The following is an 18,124-nucleotide window of genomic DNA, read 5'->3' on the forward strand; positions in this document are numbered from 1 at the left end:
TTTTTTTTTTTTATTTTTATTTTTATTTTTAAGTTTTCCTCCTCCTATATTAGTTTTTGAAGTAGCCACATGTTGGGCCTTTTGGGTAAACTACAGATGCAAAGGTATAGGTTCACAAGGCTCTAGCAGCATAAGTTTTTTTTTTCTTTTTTAAGAATACTTAACTTTTTTCAATACAAAGATCTGTTTCTTCCTTGCCTTTTTTAAAGAGCATTTTCTACTATTGATTTGATAGGCCAGCACTACCATTTCTTCTCTTTGTAAAACATCAGGGCAGCGACAGACTGTTAACATATAGCTGAGTCAGTTCAGCTTTAGGATTAACCCCAGCACAATTTGCTGTAAATAGTACAAATTACAGAAAATCATCAGTCTCAAACCTTTGCCAAGAAGAAGGATGAAGTAGCCATATACACTAGATTTTTTTTTTTTTTAAGAAGAAATATATAAGGGTGTTTGCATCTTCGGTGACTGATTAGCTTGTATTTGAATTGGATATTTTAAAACATCACGCACCATCCAATGAATGCAACACAAATACACAGATAATTCCTACTGTAATTAAACCCATATGTGCTACATTAGTCTTCACCAAGACAAGACTGCCTAAGAGATTTGTGCCCAAAAAACTAGCATCATCAGATGCAAGTCCATTTCATTTCTTTTTGACCACATTTGCAATGTATGGAAAGAAGAGGCAAGCACTTACTTGTAAATCTCAACACTCAGTAGCTTCACTATTTGCTAAATGCAGACGGGAGGAGGGGAATAAAAAGGTTCACATGCAAGGGAAGAGATGAAGAGTATTTCTGAAAACCAAGCAGATAGAACAAGATTTTTGGCCCTTTTCAGTCCGGAAGATAACTCTACAGCTACTAAGAGGGATAGAGGACAGAGTTTTGGCTCAGAATTCGGATCGAAAAAAAAAATCCCACCTTTCTCAATCCTAGCCTAATAACACTAAGAAAGTGAGAATACAAAATAAAGTCATTGTAAGCTTAAATAGCAATGAAGTGGCATTGGGCACTGTACTAAAACAAGCAAGTTAGTGACAAATTGCAAGTTCAGTTCATTTCTCTAACTTAAAATGGAAAATTCTATACAGCAAAAAGATTTTTGTTTTGTAATTTCTGTTGGTAACATAAGCAGGAGTGCTACATTGTGAACTAATCTAACAGCGTCCCTTTAAGAGGCCATCAAGTGCAAGGGTCACTGTCAAACACTTTGGAATTCTAGACTAGATATTTCATTGATCATGTCCAAATCAATAAATGTTGAAAAGCTCTGCTTGCTCTGAGAAAAAAAATAACGGACATGAACACATTCCTGCAACAATACCATTTGCAATTGAAGTGGGAGTTTTATGCTTAAATGCCTGACATCCCAAAATATCCTGACTGACATCAAGTTATTACATGTCTTAAATGCCCAGTACTGCATGAACAGTAATAAAATGAACACAAATTCATCTTGATTCTAGGCCTAAAGAAACAAAGTACCAATTAAATTAGACTGACTATCAAGTTGTTTTATTCAGTTTCCTCTCCAAAATTAGTTTAGCTGACTTCAGAGAAGAAACAAGACATTCAAAAACTTCTCTTGTCTAAAAAGTATTAAAAGCAACATACAGATCAGACATGGGCCTATGAGCTGCACACAGATTAATAAATATACAGAAAAAACACAATAAAAGACAAGGTTTATCTTGAAAGAAAGAGTCTGATAACTGCTATTAAGATCATTACAAAAATGAAAGTGTGTATTTTTTGCAGGCATGTGCAAGCACGTTACAGTGTAATCAAAGCTGAACTTTGCTATTATTATTACTTTATGCAGCATTACAAGGTTACTGAGGTGCAGTGTTTAATAGTCTAGTCTACAGCTTTTCTTGACTGGAGGAATGCTCACCAAACTCGCAATGGACCCACACCACCTTTCACTGTCCAAACAGGGCAACATCTCTCACCCCACCAAGCAGTTATTGTTCAGAGCATCACAACTCCCAGTTAGGAATCAGAAGCCCCATCAACACAGGCACATTAYTCCTTTAAAAATACAGGCCACGTGACATCTGCTCACAGTAGGACTGACCATCTCCTAAGTCTTCAAATAGTTATCAATTTGTCTACTTCATCTTTGGGAGCTTGCTATATCTCTAAGAGACAACATCCCTCAATAACCACGGAGTCCATTTCAGCATTCTTCAGTTGTCCGAAGAGTCCTGTACCCTCCTCCCAACCACACTCTCTCTCAATAAGAAGAGGTAAATTGCATCAACTAAACCCAAACTGATTCTAGCCTACCAGCTGAATTTGGTGATCGTTCCTCAATGCCTCTCCCTCCGATGAAAACACTTTCCTGGTTAATCTTGGTCCTGACTCAGAGAAATTGATGCTTGAAAGTACCTGAAAGATACCATCAAACACTTGGCATTTTTAATTATTTATCTTAATTTTTCAGCCACATACAAGTGGAAAATAAAAATCTACAGCACCATCTTCTAAAAAGGCACTTTCTGAGGACTGTCTTGCTTAAAAAAAAATAAAAATCACTCCAAGTTTTAAACAGTGGAACTGCTTTGTTTTAAAAGGACCCTATGTTAACTACCCGTGTTAGGCGAGGGGGTACCTCAGACAAAATCTGAAAAGGCCAGGGCACATAAGATGGAAAGTGGATTGAGTTTCTCCTTCAGCACCCTTGTTTCTGTAAAACTGATACTTCAGTATTTTCCTTACAAGCTTCTTCCCCTCCATATGCACCTTTACCTACTTAGGGACATTTTTTTTTTTTTAGTGTTACAGAGATTAGGATTCTTGAAACTCTGCTAGTTAGGTAAAATTTAAGATCCTGTACACAACTGTTTCATACCTCAACTACTGTAAAGTACAAATCATCTACTAGCAGAAAGCATCAACTAGCTCAAGCTCTAACCACTAGTTTTCAGATTWAAAAAAAGAGTGAATTGGCTAAAATTTTATTTAAACACATGCCAAAACAAAAAATAGTATCAATACCCAATATCAATCTAAAGTACCATCTTTGGGTAGAAAAGCCAGGAATCTTTCCCTTTCACATCCCTATGGATTTCATTTTGCTGGATCCAATTAAGCTGCTGTTGGCAGCCACAAAACTCCACAGCAGTGAGACCGACAGAGCGCCTGCCTGGCATAACGGAGACTAAGACGGCCTTTTGGAAATAACGATCTCTGAGAACTGAATTTATAGTTTCAAGGTACATAATCTGAGCTTTTGATTCCTTGGTTGTAAAAAGTGCTTTGAGTAAGGTTCTAAATCCTCAGTTCACAAAACTGGGAAAATATCAAAAGCAGACAAGATATGAATAAAGTATATATATATAAAAAAAAAGGCCTCAAGCTTTTTTAAGTGTAGTTTGAGCTTGGAAATTTTAGAAATTTCCATCAGAGTGAACTTCAAGACTTGCAGAAAAACAGTAGTAGTAGCTGGAATTTGTACAGAAGTGATTATCTGATATTGTATATTAAGTATTTAATAGGAAAAATTTGTACTTGAAGAAAATGAAATTATTTTAGGACCAATGGCATCTTGAAATAATTTGACTGACAAACTTTCAGAAATCCATTTTCCACCTCAAAATCATTTCTATGGCCAAACAGACTTCTAAAAGAATGCCAGAATGAACCTTATAGAAATAACTTTTTGGACACATTTCACCAGATTACACATTTAACAGTAATACAGCAATCCTGAGTAAAATGGCCACAGCTGACGTGCCCTACAAAAAAAGCTACTTACAGTAGAGTCATCAGTCATTCTGTTAGTAATGTTGCAATTTTAACTCAAGTTCTATTTCTTTCCAAATTCAGATCTACTCGTCACTAGATCACAGGTCTAGGCAAGGCTTTCCGCTGGGTTACTAGAAGCATCGCCTCCAGTCCCAGAGAGTGGTTCCTACTTTCAGCATGGTACCAGTACTGCAACTTCAGCTTTGGGTGGTTGATACTCTAAGGGTGCTYTTTCCCCAGACTAGCTCTGGGCCCCTTGCGTGTGCTCCCACAGTGGAAGCAATTAGTGGCACTTGCAACCACACATGAAGTCTTGGTGTGGTAAACTGGTACAGTGTCTTAGGAGACAGGAACCATTTTTCTGGATAGGCATATGAATGAGGCCAATATCTCTGCAAGGTAAGTAGAGCTGTCAGCCTTTGCCCACGTCCCTCTTTGGACTATATACAGACAGCTCCCAGAAAGACAGGAGGATCTGGTATGCCACTCAAGATTTCCCCAAACAGCACATAAAATTTGAGAGTTTCTTTTTTTTTTTTTTTTTCTTTTTTTCTTTTTTTAAGGAGAGCAGGTACAAAAATAAAAGAAATCCATATACTCTGAAAATATACTGGAAACTGCCACCACAGATGAGGTACCATTTATCCCAACCCCCCACCCCCAAACTGCAAACATCAAAATATATATGTTTTTAAACAAAGGAAGAATATCTGGCTATTTAATCTCAGTTAAAATGACAGCACCCTTTGTTACACTTGATATTTCACACCATTAATTCTCTTTTGAAAAAACGAGATTCCTAACTAACCTTGATTCCTTGCTTATCTCCTCAGTCCTTAGTGCAGTAATTGTCCATCTCCACTTAAATAAATATAGCAGCTACAGCATCATAAATGTGTGGCCCTCACAACGCCAGTAACTTGATATCGTAATACAAATAAGTATCGGCACTTTACGTAGATATTTGCAAAACCAAGAATAGAGATTAAAACTTCCAAATACTCTTCACATGAAAACCAGGTAAAATTGTTGAGCTAGCGTTTAAGTTACTTTACCAATGAATTTTTTCTTTAATTTTTGGTGAAAGTAGCAAGCAAAAAAGCTTCTTGAATCATAGTCGCTGAGTGTGGGCAGGATGAGCAGTGTACAGTGTCTTTGAAAGGAGAGTCAAAAGACTTTAATAAAAACAAATTTTCACCTAAATGCCAGAAATCCAAAAGAAGTCTTTGTAAAATAGTTTCTTTAAAAAAATTCTCCATTTTAAAACATCAATTTTCTGTAAAAAGCCTAACCTGAACATTTTTAAAACATAGACTACTAGCTACAGTGCTTCTGAGAGAAGACTGTCAGGTCACAGACTGAGAAAAACATTTGATAGATTTATTTTGAAATCCTCTTGCTCAAATTAYTTAGTTACAGTAACCTCCCTGCAGCAGTTTTATTTGAAGGTGCTGAAAGGTACGTGCATTAAGAAGTCAAAGAACATGGCTGAGATGTGCAGTTTCACCTGATGAAGATATGAAACTCCTGGGACCCCACAGAGTTTTTCAGACACACCAGGATCTGCTGAAAGTCTCCCTCAACCACCTTCCCACCTATTCTCTAATGACCCCCAAACCACTAGCAAACTGCCCACCTTTATGACCATTTCCAGTGCAATTTTAACTTTGCACAGTTAGTCTTTTTACATTATCTTCCTTGATATTGGGAGATAAAATATGTATATACACTAACTGTTTAGTAAAGCTCTCTGAGACAGTGTTGTGAACAGCACTACACACGTTTCAATGCAATATACAAATGCACAAAATACAGTACTTTTTTTCTGGCAGAAAAATGGGGCAGATCCATGCCTGTTGAAGCAAAACGGGCTCAGATTTTAGGCTCAAAATACAGTATATTGGCAAACAGCGGATTTCATGAGAATGAGAGGAAATAAGCTATTCATATCAATTCACTGGTTTTCATGTGGAGAATAAGTGGAGTTCAGAAGGGCTGGGATAACAGCAATGCCCATATAAACGATCTGCAGTATATATACTATGAACCAGTGCAAATAAAAACAGTCAAAAATGCAGTTCACGAGTTTACAAAGTGCAAAACTCCCCAACCCCCTCACTGAATAAATGCTCATCTCTGACATCTTAAATATTGTTTTACCTTTAAAGTGGAATGAAAAAGTCCCATTARTTTTTGTTTCACATTTCAGTGATTTAACATGTTAACTATCCCAGCCCTCTTATTTATTTGCAAAGTGAAATGGAGTTACCAATAACTTAATTTTAAAAGGAAAGTCATATCAAAGAGCAAAAAAGCTAAAAATTTTATTAATTCCAGACACTTTATTGATGTCAGATAGATTTAACTAAGCATGTAAAAACTTAGATTTTAATAAAAAACTCTTTCCATTTAATTCAAATATCAATCACATCGCAAAGCCAAAAATATGGCCAATTCCTTTGTTAAATCAAAACACTGCAGTAACAACAATAAAGCTTGCAGAATTCTAGAAGCATTTTTGCTATTTTTTGATTTAAAAAAGGAAAATCCAAGGTTCCTTCTAACTATAAAACTTTCCTTTCAAAATTAAGGCTTTTACTTTGTCCTTTTAAAATCATGGAGGTGTCCATTCTCCCACGATTAGTGGTACAAATACTGCTTTAGTACAGCTCAATGGACACAGTTTACCTTTAGAACGCTTATTGCACTAAAAGATAGCAAAAACAAGTTGTCAGTTTTTAAAAAATAAACATGGTTACATTTCTAAAAAATAAAAGTTGATGTTGACCATATGTTCTGTAATAATTAAATTAAAGCATTATTATTACTCTAATAAATATAAAAGAAACAAAAGGAAGCTAAACTTCAAAAACACATACATATGAAATCACATTAAGGTGTGAGAGGCAGCAAGTAAACTAGCATTTTTCTTTTTCCAAAAAGACCTTAGCTCTAAAGTTTCAGTTCTGGTGTTTACTACATGTAATCCCATAAAACTTGGGAAATCTGATCTCACATGAAGCTCCAAAATATTTTGATTTGCCAGATAGAAAATAATTGAAACTTCTGGACTAGGTAGAACAGCAGCTTTAGTAAATTCATCAGGGAGCAAGAAGAGTTTGGATCACTACTGCCTGCACATAATATCACTAGCATCTTTGTTTGCTTTTTAGAAGGGAACTATTGGAGCTGAGGACTCCAAAACTGTGAAGAAAGATAAAGGCAGCAGTTGGCTAAATTGGTTCAAATTATTGGATTAGTGTGCAAAACATCTTCCCCTCCCCTCACTTTTTCTAGTTAGTGCTGTACATTCAAATGTACTTGGATATGCTCACATTCAAATGCTGATGGCAATATTGAGACAGATTTCTTAATGCAGTGGGGTAAAAGAAAAGGGGTGTTTTTTTTGCACACTTCCCTCTTCCAAACAATCAYTGTGATTGTTCCTATAAAGGTTGTTTGTTTTTTTTCCTAATTACACCATCGATCTTTTTATTTTTATTTTTTTTTTGCAAAGATAGTTGTGCTGCCGAGCAACTTGAGGTAAAGGCATAAGAGGGTTAAACTACGAGAGGAAAAAAAAAAAAAAATGATGGCGGTGCTTCCTATAGGAGACCGCGCCAAAAAAGCAGTTGGCTGGTTTCATATTGCATAATAGTGCTGTGTTCCTCGATGAAGTAAACAATCTTCCTTGTGTCAATTTAAGGGTTAGCCTCTCGCCCCTGCACAGTGTCAACTTCAGCATGATCGGAGGCGCATCCCATAAACCAACCCCACTGGAAACATACATTGTATGTGGCTTAATTTTTCAGTTCTTCCTTTCAGTGAGTATGCTCCCATTTTATTGACTTAAGCGAAGTACATCGTGCGTAAGGTGTCTTGGTGAATTTGTACAGCCTTCGCAAGGGCCTGTGGATCTCTCCCATTGCTTTGTCCTGAAACATGGCTTCCTTCAGCACTRCAAGAAAATGAGAAAAATTGATAAAAGCAGTGCTGTAAGTCACACTAACTGAGATTAGAAGATGTCTTCACATCATGTCAACATGCAGGAGGTTAACATRGCAATATTAGAGCTGAATACCGAGAAAAACCTATTGGTCTGTTCACCCAAGCAACCTCAAGATTTTTGACAAATCCTTTTACCTTAGTTGCTCAGTTTGTTCATCTATAAATTACTATTACAGATATTTTGATGGCTTTAAGGCTTTAAAATACTTCTGACAAAGCAGAGTTTATATAACTTCAAGGCACYATCAACGTTTGCTTCATTCATGACTAGTTTAATTCTAAAACCAGAAACTCTCAATAYATGACTTGATCCTTCAGACTATGTCAAAGCAATAACACAGACTACTTCATTAAGCTAAACTTAATTCTTYTAGTCTGAGTTTTATTCAGTAGAATTCACCAACACATTCCGGCCTAGTAAAAGCAGCAGCAGCCAGGTAAAAGTATTTGAAGTCCAGTCTCTGAGAGACTGCAAAATGAGCAGTAACTATCCAGAAGATGGCTTTGTGCCTGGTAAGGGAACAGAGACCAACAGCAACAAAAACCCAAGCACCTGGTATTTTAATTTACCTGTCATGTTCTTTGTCCACAAGATGGTAACGTGCTCTGAATGCTACCAGGTGAGCATAATACGCTGGTGCAGGTATAGAAACTGAACGTGTACAGCGCACATATGTGTGGCAAAGCTGGTAAGTCAGCAGCTGAAGTTCATCTGCAGTAAAACAGTTATCATCCCACAAAACATGATAGTGTGAGGGACGGCTGGTACCCTAAGAAGAAGGGAACATTGATTCATTTATCTAGTTTTTTCAAACAATCAAGTCAGATTTTTAGATTCGGAAAGGCCAGACTATCTAGTCTGAATTCTTATGAAATGGCAGTCAAAGAAATTTCAGTCTTATGTCAGTTACTTTTAAAGATGAATAACAAACCTACCATTCCCATCAAACACTGTTATTCCAATTATCTTTGCTTGGGGGGTGGGGGAGGAGGAAGCCTTCCAGTCTAAATTTGCCTACACTTGAGCTTCTAGATAACCCTCTACGATCAAAGTCTGCTGCTAGTGTGCGTAAACTGTGATTATGCCATCTCTTAAYCACCCTGATTAAAACTGTTTCTCATTTAGACATATTTCCCAGACAAAAAAAAAATGCATTGCTTTTAACTCTTTCCAGTTAATTAATATCCCATCTTACAAGTATGCATACCAGAAATGGTTCCAGTTTTCTAGAAGTTATCTAGAGTACTGCACAAAAATCTACAYTTTTTTTGCTTTGACGTAATGTCATCTTGCTTACAAGTTTAACAGTTATAATTGCATTATGCTGGATCAGATTCTTACACACTACCAATTTGCCATGGCTTCCCCCTCTCCTCCTTTTTTTTTTTAAAATATATATAATCTCAGTTTAGTTTAGATTTATTTATGCAATAAATCAGAACAGAAAAAAAAAACATGCCCACCCAGTCTCAAGGAGAATTAATGAGTATGGTCACAAGCTCACATGATAAAAATTTGAAGAGTTTTTTTTTTCCATTTTTAAGCAATATCCCAATACAACTTTCGTCATTAGGTTGGCTTTCCATTGTATTGTTGGCAACACTACATTGTTGGATTTAACTYCTGTACCCTGTAATTCACCAGTCTGCATTTAGTCAGCTAATAATCGACATAGCCTTCAGTCTTTCAAACTCTTACAYTTGAAAACGTGATTCAATGTTCATTTCAATATAGCTAAAAATCAGAAAAGCAGCAGGTTTTATTTTCAGAAATAAGAAAGCTCCAAAATAAGTTGACCTCTTCAAAATAAACTTCACAGAAAGAAGTTTCTTAAGTAAAATATTAATACTGTTGGTCTCCAAACAATTTGRTATCTCAGATAAGAACAAAATGACATTTCCCTACTAAGTAACTGTAACCACATGCTTAAAAAAAAGTTCTAAATTAACATTTACTTGTAAAGAGACAATTATACCTGTATTCCAGCATGGCTACAGAGGTAAAAGTCAAACTCATATGGATGCGTAATGTCTGTATCTACAGTTGTTCCAGCCGGAATGTTGCCGCTTCGTCCAACCTACAGAAGATTTTGTTGAAAATAGTGTCAGCTAGCCACTGCTCATACATCTCAACTGTAATTAAACACACAACTTTCTATTCAGTATACACAACAGTGAAAGAATTGCCTCAGTACTGTTTGGAATGTGTCAATATAGCAGCCTAGGATGTTGGATATGGATGCTGTATGGCTCTCTACCACCACAAGACAGAATATGGCACCCAGAACACTTCAGAACTTCTACTCTTAGGAAGCACATAAATTTGTATTTAGAATTGCACGCTCATGTTTGCATYAACTCACTCAGAAGAGCAGAAATATYAAGGATTCCATCATACTGTATTTTATTCTATTAAGATTTCTGTAGACTTGGTCCTAGACAGTTACAAGAATATTAACTATAGTTCACTGATAAAGACTAGCATTCAGAGCACAACATGACAAAAATGGATGGAGTTTTTTTTAAAAAATTAGTTTACTGTCAAAGATTTTTCTAGCTGGGGCCATATTTTATGTCTATCAATTTGTTTTCTTTAAATGCAGAACAAAAAAACCATCAGACTGACAGAAATCCATGCTTATATGTTCTTCAGCAACATAAGCRCTTGACATCAGGCTTTCCACATAAGGCTACTATGATATGATTACCCTTTCTGTTCTGTCAGCACAAAACAATCGTGTATGATGTCGCTTCTGCACCACAATATAGGTTATTCCAGGCTGGTAATCCTTCTCCAAACTGATGCAGGCTTCTCTAATAGCTAGCAGTTCATAATACAAAACCTGCAGGCASAAGAATAGAATAGTTCAGGTTTACCTCTCCTTATATTCTGCATGCAATACCTAATAAATTGCTTGCAGTTAACACTAGATTCAACTCTGCTAACATAATTAGTAACCTTAGGAAATTCTGAGAAACATATAGTTTCCAAAGTTYTAAGAGCTCTTCTTTCCAGAGGATAAAGAGATTATAAGCTTTCTTCACCTGACATGCTTAGGAAATTCTCTCCTAAAAAATGACACAAGTATTTTGTGATAACTTGGCGTTAGTATAAACAATTCAAGCAATATAGCTTATTCAAACATGAGAACTTGAATTATTATGTTACACACAATTATTAAAAAAGCAAAATTAAAAAACACCCCCACAAACAAACCAACCTGTCGAAACTGTCCTTCAGAGACCCCATCCCTATAGAAGATGATTCGTGTGGGCTTGAACCGTGTTGATTTATAAAACTGGATGAGAAGCTCTCTCACCATGGAGGCAAGATCTTGGATGATTTCCTGCCGAGGTCGCTGAACTCTCACTGTGGCACAGTACCGGCTTGGATGAGCATCCATACTACCTACAACCTTCAGGAGAACATTATATGACTAAAGGCTACAAGATCAAATCTACAAAAAAATATTAGAACAGTAGCAAAAAAATTCTCCAGAAAAGCAATTTTCACATAGATGTTTGCTTTAAAACATTTACCATAAAACTTATAAGCAGAACTCGCAGTAGGCACAAGTTTAACAGTATTGCACCTATGGAAAAGGCCATAAATTTGCCCTACAAGCACCCCAATACACATCTGCAGAATTTATTTGCCTTGGAGTCTTCCTCTTTGTTCTCAGGGCACTAATTCATATTCTCATAATCCAGACTCAGACTGTCCTTTCGTTTTCTTTGAAGTTTTGTCATCTTTTACACAGAAAAAAAGCTTCACTTTGCCTTAGTTACTTTAAGGCAAGGAGGCAGTTTTCATAACTGCAATGGATGCCAAATAAAATACCAAGGGGCCAACATTATCAAGGCACTGCTCAAGCATTCAGCCACCACCTTAGTCTGCTGTACTGCACAAACACAAAAGGTAGGAAGCATCAAAAACACTCCTGCCAAGTTCAGCTTTTAATTACTTTTTCTTCCTTTAAACAAGCAGCAAAATGTTATTAACATTATGAAGGTGCATTATTTCCTTTAGAATATTTTTGCAGAAGTGTATTATTTAATATGACAGCCACTCTATGTTGATTTAAAATTTAAAATGCCCCAAAAAATAATCTGAAGCATCAAGAAGCATTTTTCTTTTGAAGATGCACGATTTCTAATAAAGCTGGAAATCTATACAGAGAGCTGGCATAAACCCTGAAAGATATTTTACACAAAGTCAAGGAGTTGCATATATATGCTTTGAGAACTTTATATGATTTTCTACTCTGAGACGAATTAATATGCTGATTTAATAAAACTTACAGCAGCTATGGAAGGCTTCTTTCCATCTCCAGCAGGAGGGTGCGTGACATCTGCTCCCAAAAAGATCACTGGCTGCTGGAACACAGAAGGTCTAAAAAAAAATTAGTAGGTGAGTAATTGGTGCAGGGTTACTGGGTATTGTTCAATACAGGGTTTTGTCTGTATATTAGTTTTTCAGCTAAGCTACAGACAGAAATTCCTTCTTACCAGGTACTCTGACCAAACAATGAAATTTGTGTGCAATATACAAACTTCTACAATACTACTGTAGTCATTCTGAAATACACTGCTGTTTAACTGTATCATGATTCTACTAGAAAAAAAGCTTAAAAGCAGCACATTAACACTGAAAATTGATTACAATAGTGCTTGGAGGCCAGCTAAGCACCACTTAGGCTGTGACATCAGCCATGCCAGAAATGGCCAAGTGCAGTAGCCCATACATTATTCTGGCTTACAAAATAAAAACAGCAGAACGATCTCCCAATGCATTCAAAATACTCTTCCAAGTGCCATTGTTTAATGTTTACACTTTGGTTCTAAGAGTTCCTGAGAGCTTAGGAAAGAATTTCTAAGGCTCATACTCTAGAATTTACTCTGGATTGCTACTCTGCATTATGCACACTTCTACTCTTTCAGAGAATAGATATGCTCAGAAGCTAGAGACAATCAGAATTTCTAGTCTTCAGGGCAGATAGACCTGTGCTTTTTAACAAGTTTCCATATAAGAAAGATACGAGTGTACATGGGTTGGACTGATAGAACCTTATCAGCGTAGGTTTAAAGCAGCTGGACCAAACATGAGAGCACAGAGAATAGCTATGCAAAGAAAAAGTGTGAGATTAATTACCTAGCCTATTAAAGTGAGAGAAATGAGATGCCTTCAATATACACTCTAGTAGTAACACATTGGTGTGTTAAGCAGAAGTGGCATTCTTCCGTCCTGTACACTCCTAAACCTCCAGAGAATATCTCAATACATTAAGTATTTCAGCATCTGTAGAACTGGAATTTCTCTTCAAATTTTTGCTATTAACCAAACATTTGGTAAAAACCTTGGCTCAAGATCTAACTCACAGGCCAACAGCTACTCAGAGCCATGTCAGAAAAACTTAGTATTTTTCAAATCTCACATACCATACTGAGAAGGATATTTCAAACTTAAAACCTTGGCCAACTTTAAATTCTGGGTGCTAAATATAAAACTTAACCACATCTTTTAAGACAAAACCTAAATCAGTCTCCATAAAGACTCTTACCGTTGATGAGGTACAAGGATATTGTTGATTCCTCCTAGCTTAACATTAATCTTCAGGCACAGATTTGATAGGGTTTGTGGAGATGTTTTGATAACATTTTTGACTTGAACACACTGCGTGGCCATTCCTAACAGTGTATCTCCCACACGCTTCACCTCCGCTGAGAAGCAAACATTAAGATAAAATTTAACTTCATTTGAAATTATTGCTACATTATTGTTTTGATCTTAGCTTAAGTCAAAATAATTCAAATACACATCCTGTTCCATTAATTTTCAACTTAGCTGCACATTCAAATCTGATTCCCACTCATTGTAACTTCAGACAAAACATGGTTTTCCAATGTCTAAAGAACGATCCCGAAGAATTTTCTAACATATGCTGAGCTGCAAATGCCTCACAACACCACCAGAGAGAAAAGGTACAGCCCTAGCTATTTCCTTACCATATACCGGCGTTTTCCCTGGCAGGATGACAATGATAAGTTGAAGCCCTGAATAGGTGTTCTTGAGGTGTCGAAACATGGGCTCCACGCTGTCTGCACCTTGTGCATATTTACAGAAACAGGGCTGGCCTTGGATCGGCATCCCTGCATCCTTAGAGATCTTGCGCAGCTGGTCTGTAAAACCCCTAGAGATAAGAAGTTTATTCAACTTTTATAGTACCAGTAATACAAAACATCCCAAGAAGGGGACAGAAGAACAGTCTCTTTCAAATGAAGAACAAGGTTCCAAATAGCTTTTAAAGCAGCATTTTTAAAGCATTCATTATGCAGAAGGTATATAGCCTTGAAACATCATAAACTAGAATTGACCGGGAAAAAACACCAAACAAGTTTAGGGGCCTTCAGTAATCCATTCAAAATGCTAGAAAGTAGTAACATTACAGGACCAAAACACTACAATGTATCTAAGCACAGTTTTTKGGGTTTTTTGGGGTTTTTTGTTTTTTGGGGTTTTTTTTGGACTGTAACATCCAGCAAGAAATTAGTGTCTTGGATTCTCTTTCTAGCATCATAGAGGATTAAAGTCAGATAAAATATTCATTAGGAAGTCCTATGTTCAAGATTCCATTAAGATAGCTTCATTAAAAGAACAGACCAAAATCTGAACTACGACATGCCTTACTTCAATATTTCTTCTCTGCATTGTCTCTGTGTTGCAAAACAAGCTATGGCCCACATTTTGATCTCAACACCAGTGTGAAACTGCTTTCCTCGCATGTCCCATACTCCATGGCTTGGAGTTGCCACTGTTCGATTCTATGGAAATAAAAGAAACGTTGATATTCAAGTGACTGAAAAAGTAAAAGCCTACGTTATTTACAATTTCAGGATAACACAGAGCTCACATTCAGATTCTGACTCTGTACTACAGAAGACAATAAAACTGGCTGAAATATTCAAGTTACTGAAAATCATCCTTCRAAATCAAATAGAAACAAAAACCAAAAGTACAAAAGCGCCCTCACCCGTCCTCCGTATTGTAACATCGGAGCTGGGAGCACACGCCCTGTCACATGGGCCATCTCATCCCGGACTTTGAACTGAAACTCTTGAACGAATGGATCTGCATCATAATTTGCACTTCTTACCTAGGGGAAGAAGAGTTTTTCCACATTACAGAAATGTCTGATTATAACTCATATATAAGCGTAAAAGGAATGTTGCAGAAGTGTTCTCCAAAGACTCTCTTTTCCTCAACAAAGGTTCATATACAACTGTTCAACACCATTAAGTTATCAGAAGTGAAAAAAACTATACCGTGAGATACACTGGATAAAAAAATATTTTTTCCCTCAATTACTCAAGTACATTTGATTTTCCTTAACAAAAGCATTCTGGTTCAAAAAGTATTCCMTCAAACAGCTTTACCATGTGGAACAATACAGATTTGAACAAATTAGTCAACTGATTCTCTCACTAGAGGATAGAAGAGCAATCTGTTTTGATTTYCATTCTTGATCACACTTTCAGATATAAGATATGATGATATTATTTTTCAAAAGAGTTATTAAACTGCACTTAACTAGGTTAGCATATACATGAAAATGCTCATTCATTATATGCTTATTCAAGAATACCTTGTTTTTTCCCAGCACAGATGGAAAAGTCCTCTCCCTTAGAGAGGAAGGCACACAAAATTACACAGATTTAACTGCTTTAATTACTGTAGAATGTTACACATTCACGTTTTCTGCATATTACAGAACACTCAACTATTAGTTCCGAGYAGTTCCATAAACTACTTGGAAGTCATTGCAAAGACCAGAACACGTAAGTGWACTTCCAAACGCTGGACTTGCACTACTACTACTTTTAAATAAAACATTTAAAAAGTAGTTAAAAATCTATTAGGTTAAGGATTAAAAGGAAGGAATGAAAAGATGCTGTTGGTCATACATGAAGTTTTTCCACAAMAAGAAGTTTAGTCTGAATGTCTGATTAAAGGTTATTAATTCAGGAAGCCTACAATAGGCTTTAGCAGAGCTACCTAAGATATTTCCTGCAAATAAAGCAGTAGCCAAAGTCCAGCAAAAGAATTGTCAGGCTGAGGTCAAGACATGAATCTTGTCTTGTCCAGTATCATTTAGTGAGGATTATCATRCAGTCTGAAATTAAAGAACTAACCAATCTGCTTATTTCCTCTTGTCTATCTGGAGCAGATCTTGCTGTTGCCTTTATCATAGTTGATGTCTGATTGTCTGTTAGCTTCTTGATACATCGCTGGCCAGCTACAATGTTACATACCTTTAAAAGAAAAATCAGAAATGTCATATGCAATAGAAGTATTTAGAAGTAGATCCACGTAACTCTACATATACAACACTGCACCATCACTATAAAAAAACCTCCAGTGGGTTTAAGCAATGGCACACTTTTTTCCAAAAGTTCTAAACTTTAAAGCACATTTTAAATGCAGATAGACTATCCTTAGAGAGATAAAGCAAAGAACAGGTAAGGAATATGTAGATGTACAAAACCATTTGTACTGCAAGGTGCACTACTTGTTAACATTCTGCAAAAACAGCCTACCAATAACATGATGATTTATCAGAATAAGTTCATTACTTCTAAAGGCAGGTAGGTGTGTTTCTGYTCTTGTCCCACTTGCAGGCAAGGAAGATGAGGATATTTCAACTGGAGGTTGTATTTTTCTCTGAAATACTGTGCTACTGTTCTCTCCACAGTCTGGCCATTTTCTAATTGTAAAGGGAAGCTGAAAAGACATACGTTTTAATCACACATGTACTGAAAACTTAGTGGGCAAGTATCAACATTCTCAAAATGAGTAAAATATTAGGTCCTGCTGCACATTCAGCACTAAGCTATTGCACAGTTTATGCTCTGACAAATAGCATCTTACGTTTGATGACTTGCAGGCCTTCTTGTTACGTTACAAACACGGTATTTCCGTCTCATTGTTCCACAATGAGTCACTTCTACCTTTAGACCTGCATGAAAGCACCAAAAAACCTGATGTCATACCCACACAAAGACATTTGCACAGGAGACACAAGGTTGCTTATAACAGAATATCTTCTAATTAAGCAGCTTTGAGGATCACAGCTCAAACAGCACAATACTAGAAATTACTATTCTCTAAACATTTTGCTTTCATTGTAATATGATTTTAACTGATCGGGTACTTTCCTCAAAATCAAATCCTAATATATAATGAAGTTCAGTGTCATCTGAATTTCTCACACTTTCATTTAACAGGCATGTAACTAGTCTCAGATACCCTGAGGGCTGCTTTCAACAGTCTTTTGTTCTCATTCTCCATGTCATGTTCCTCTTACAGCAAGCAGCTCCARTGGCATTGATATCGAAAGGACAAAAGCAGATTTCTACCTTATTTTCCATTTTTCCTTAGTATTAAAGCCACATTCAGTCTTTAATTTTCTTCACTTTCACTGGTCAAGTTTAACTTCTTTAAGTTCTGAGCAGCTGAAGATCTACTCCAAAAGCACCCAGCCCACTGCCAGGCTACCTGCCACAGACATGACTCTGCACCCACAGTAAAACAGACAGCAATAATGGTAGCTTCAATAACTATTTGGTGGCCTTTTCTATTAATTGTGCATGCATTGTCTCTACTGTACATACAGAACAGATTCAACATCTGCCAGAAATATTGAGCTTACAAYGTAAGCGCTGTGTAGCACGGGCACATCAGTATGCCTTTCTCTAGTCCCATGAAAGAAAAGGCAGTTGAAAGCAGAGCACTGCTACCCAAATAATTCAACCCACAGTCCACTATTAAAAGCTTTGGGGAAAGAACTGGATGTCTTGCCCTGTTGAGGCTCATTTGGATTGTAGAGCACAGACTGAATGGCCCACATCAAGTCAGGTTCTTGGGTACCAGATGGGCCACGATTAATTTACTAGGGGCACAGGCCTCACAAAGAAGTATTAACTGTACTTCACTGATTCCTAACACCACTAATTGCAACATTAACATAACATTATGTAGAGGATGGCAAAACCAAAGAAATCAGCCACCACCGGCCTGCACAGCATTCAGATAAAATACCAAAAACAAATCAYGAAACACTGTGGCCAAACAGAAAAGGGCACTCAATACATAGATAACTGGAATCCATTCACTGCTTCGTCATTAATCTGCTGCGATGCTACAGAAGGCACTTGCCTCCCACAGAGCTGTTCATAGAGACTGGAAATTCTTTAATGCAGGATTTGCTTAACTATATGTGATCACAATATCCTGGCTGGAACATCTGGATACTACAATAACACAAATAAAATACTGACAGCAAAGGTAACCTTTC

General features: G+C 36.7%; 1 protein-coding gene across 1 annotated transcript in view; it reads right to left on the minus strand.

The window, feature by feature from the left end:
- Nucleotide 1: 1 nt before the first annotated feature.
- AGO3 (argonaute RISC catalytic component 3) overlaps nt 2-18,124 on the minus strand; it is a 35,765-nt gene continuing 17,642 nt past the window's right edge. Inside the window, exons 7-19 of the mRNA XM_085306692.1 lie at nt 16,699-16,786; nt 16,404-16,551; nt 15,963-16,082; nt 14,804-14,926; nt 14,461-14,594; nt 13,779-13,963; nt 13,334-13,493; nt 12,075-12,165; nt 10,994-11,188; nt 10,481-10,615; nt 9,749-9,850; nt 8,343-8,542; nt 2-7,722 (exon numbers count right to left, since the gene is read on the minus strand). Coding sequence (XP_085162818.1) covers nt 7,614-7,722; nt 8,343-8,542; nt 9,749-9,850; nt 10,481-10,615; nt 10,994-11,188; nt 12,075-12,165; nt 13,334-13,493; nt 13,779-13,963; nt 14,461-14,594; nt 14,804-14,926; nt 15,963-16,082; nt 16,404-16,551; nt 16,699-16,786 — 1,790 coding nt within the window. The 3' untranslated portion in view covers nt 2-7,613. The remainder of the gene's footprint in view (nt 7,723-8,342; nt 8,543-9,748; nt 9,851-10,480; nt 10,616-10,993; nt 11,189-12,074; nt 12,166-13,333; nt 13,494-13,778; nt 13,964-14,460; nt 14,595-14,803; nt 14,927-15,962; nt 16,083-16,403; nt 16,552-16,698; nt 16,787-18,124) is intronic.

Source organism: Rhea americana, unplaced genomic scaffold (assembly GCF_003343005.1).
Source record: "Rhea americana isolate MKP2758 unplaced genomic scaffold, rheAme1 scaffold_246, whole genome shotgun sequence".
Taxonomy (NCBI): Eukaryota; Metazoa; Chordata; class Aves; order Rheiformes; family Rheidae; genus Rhea; species Rhea americana.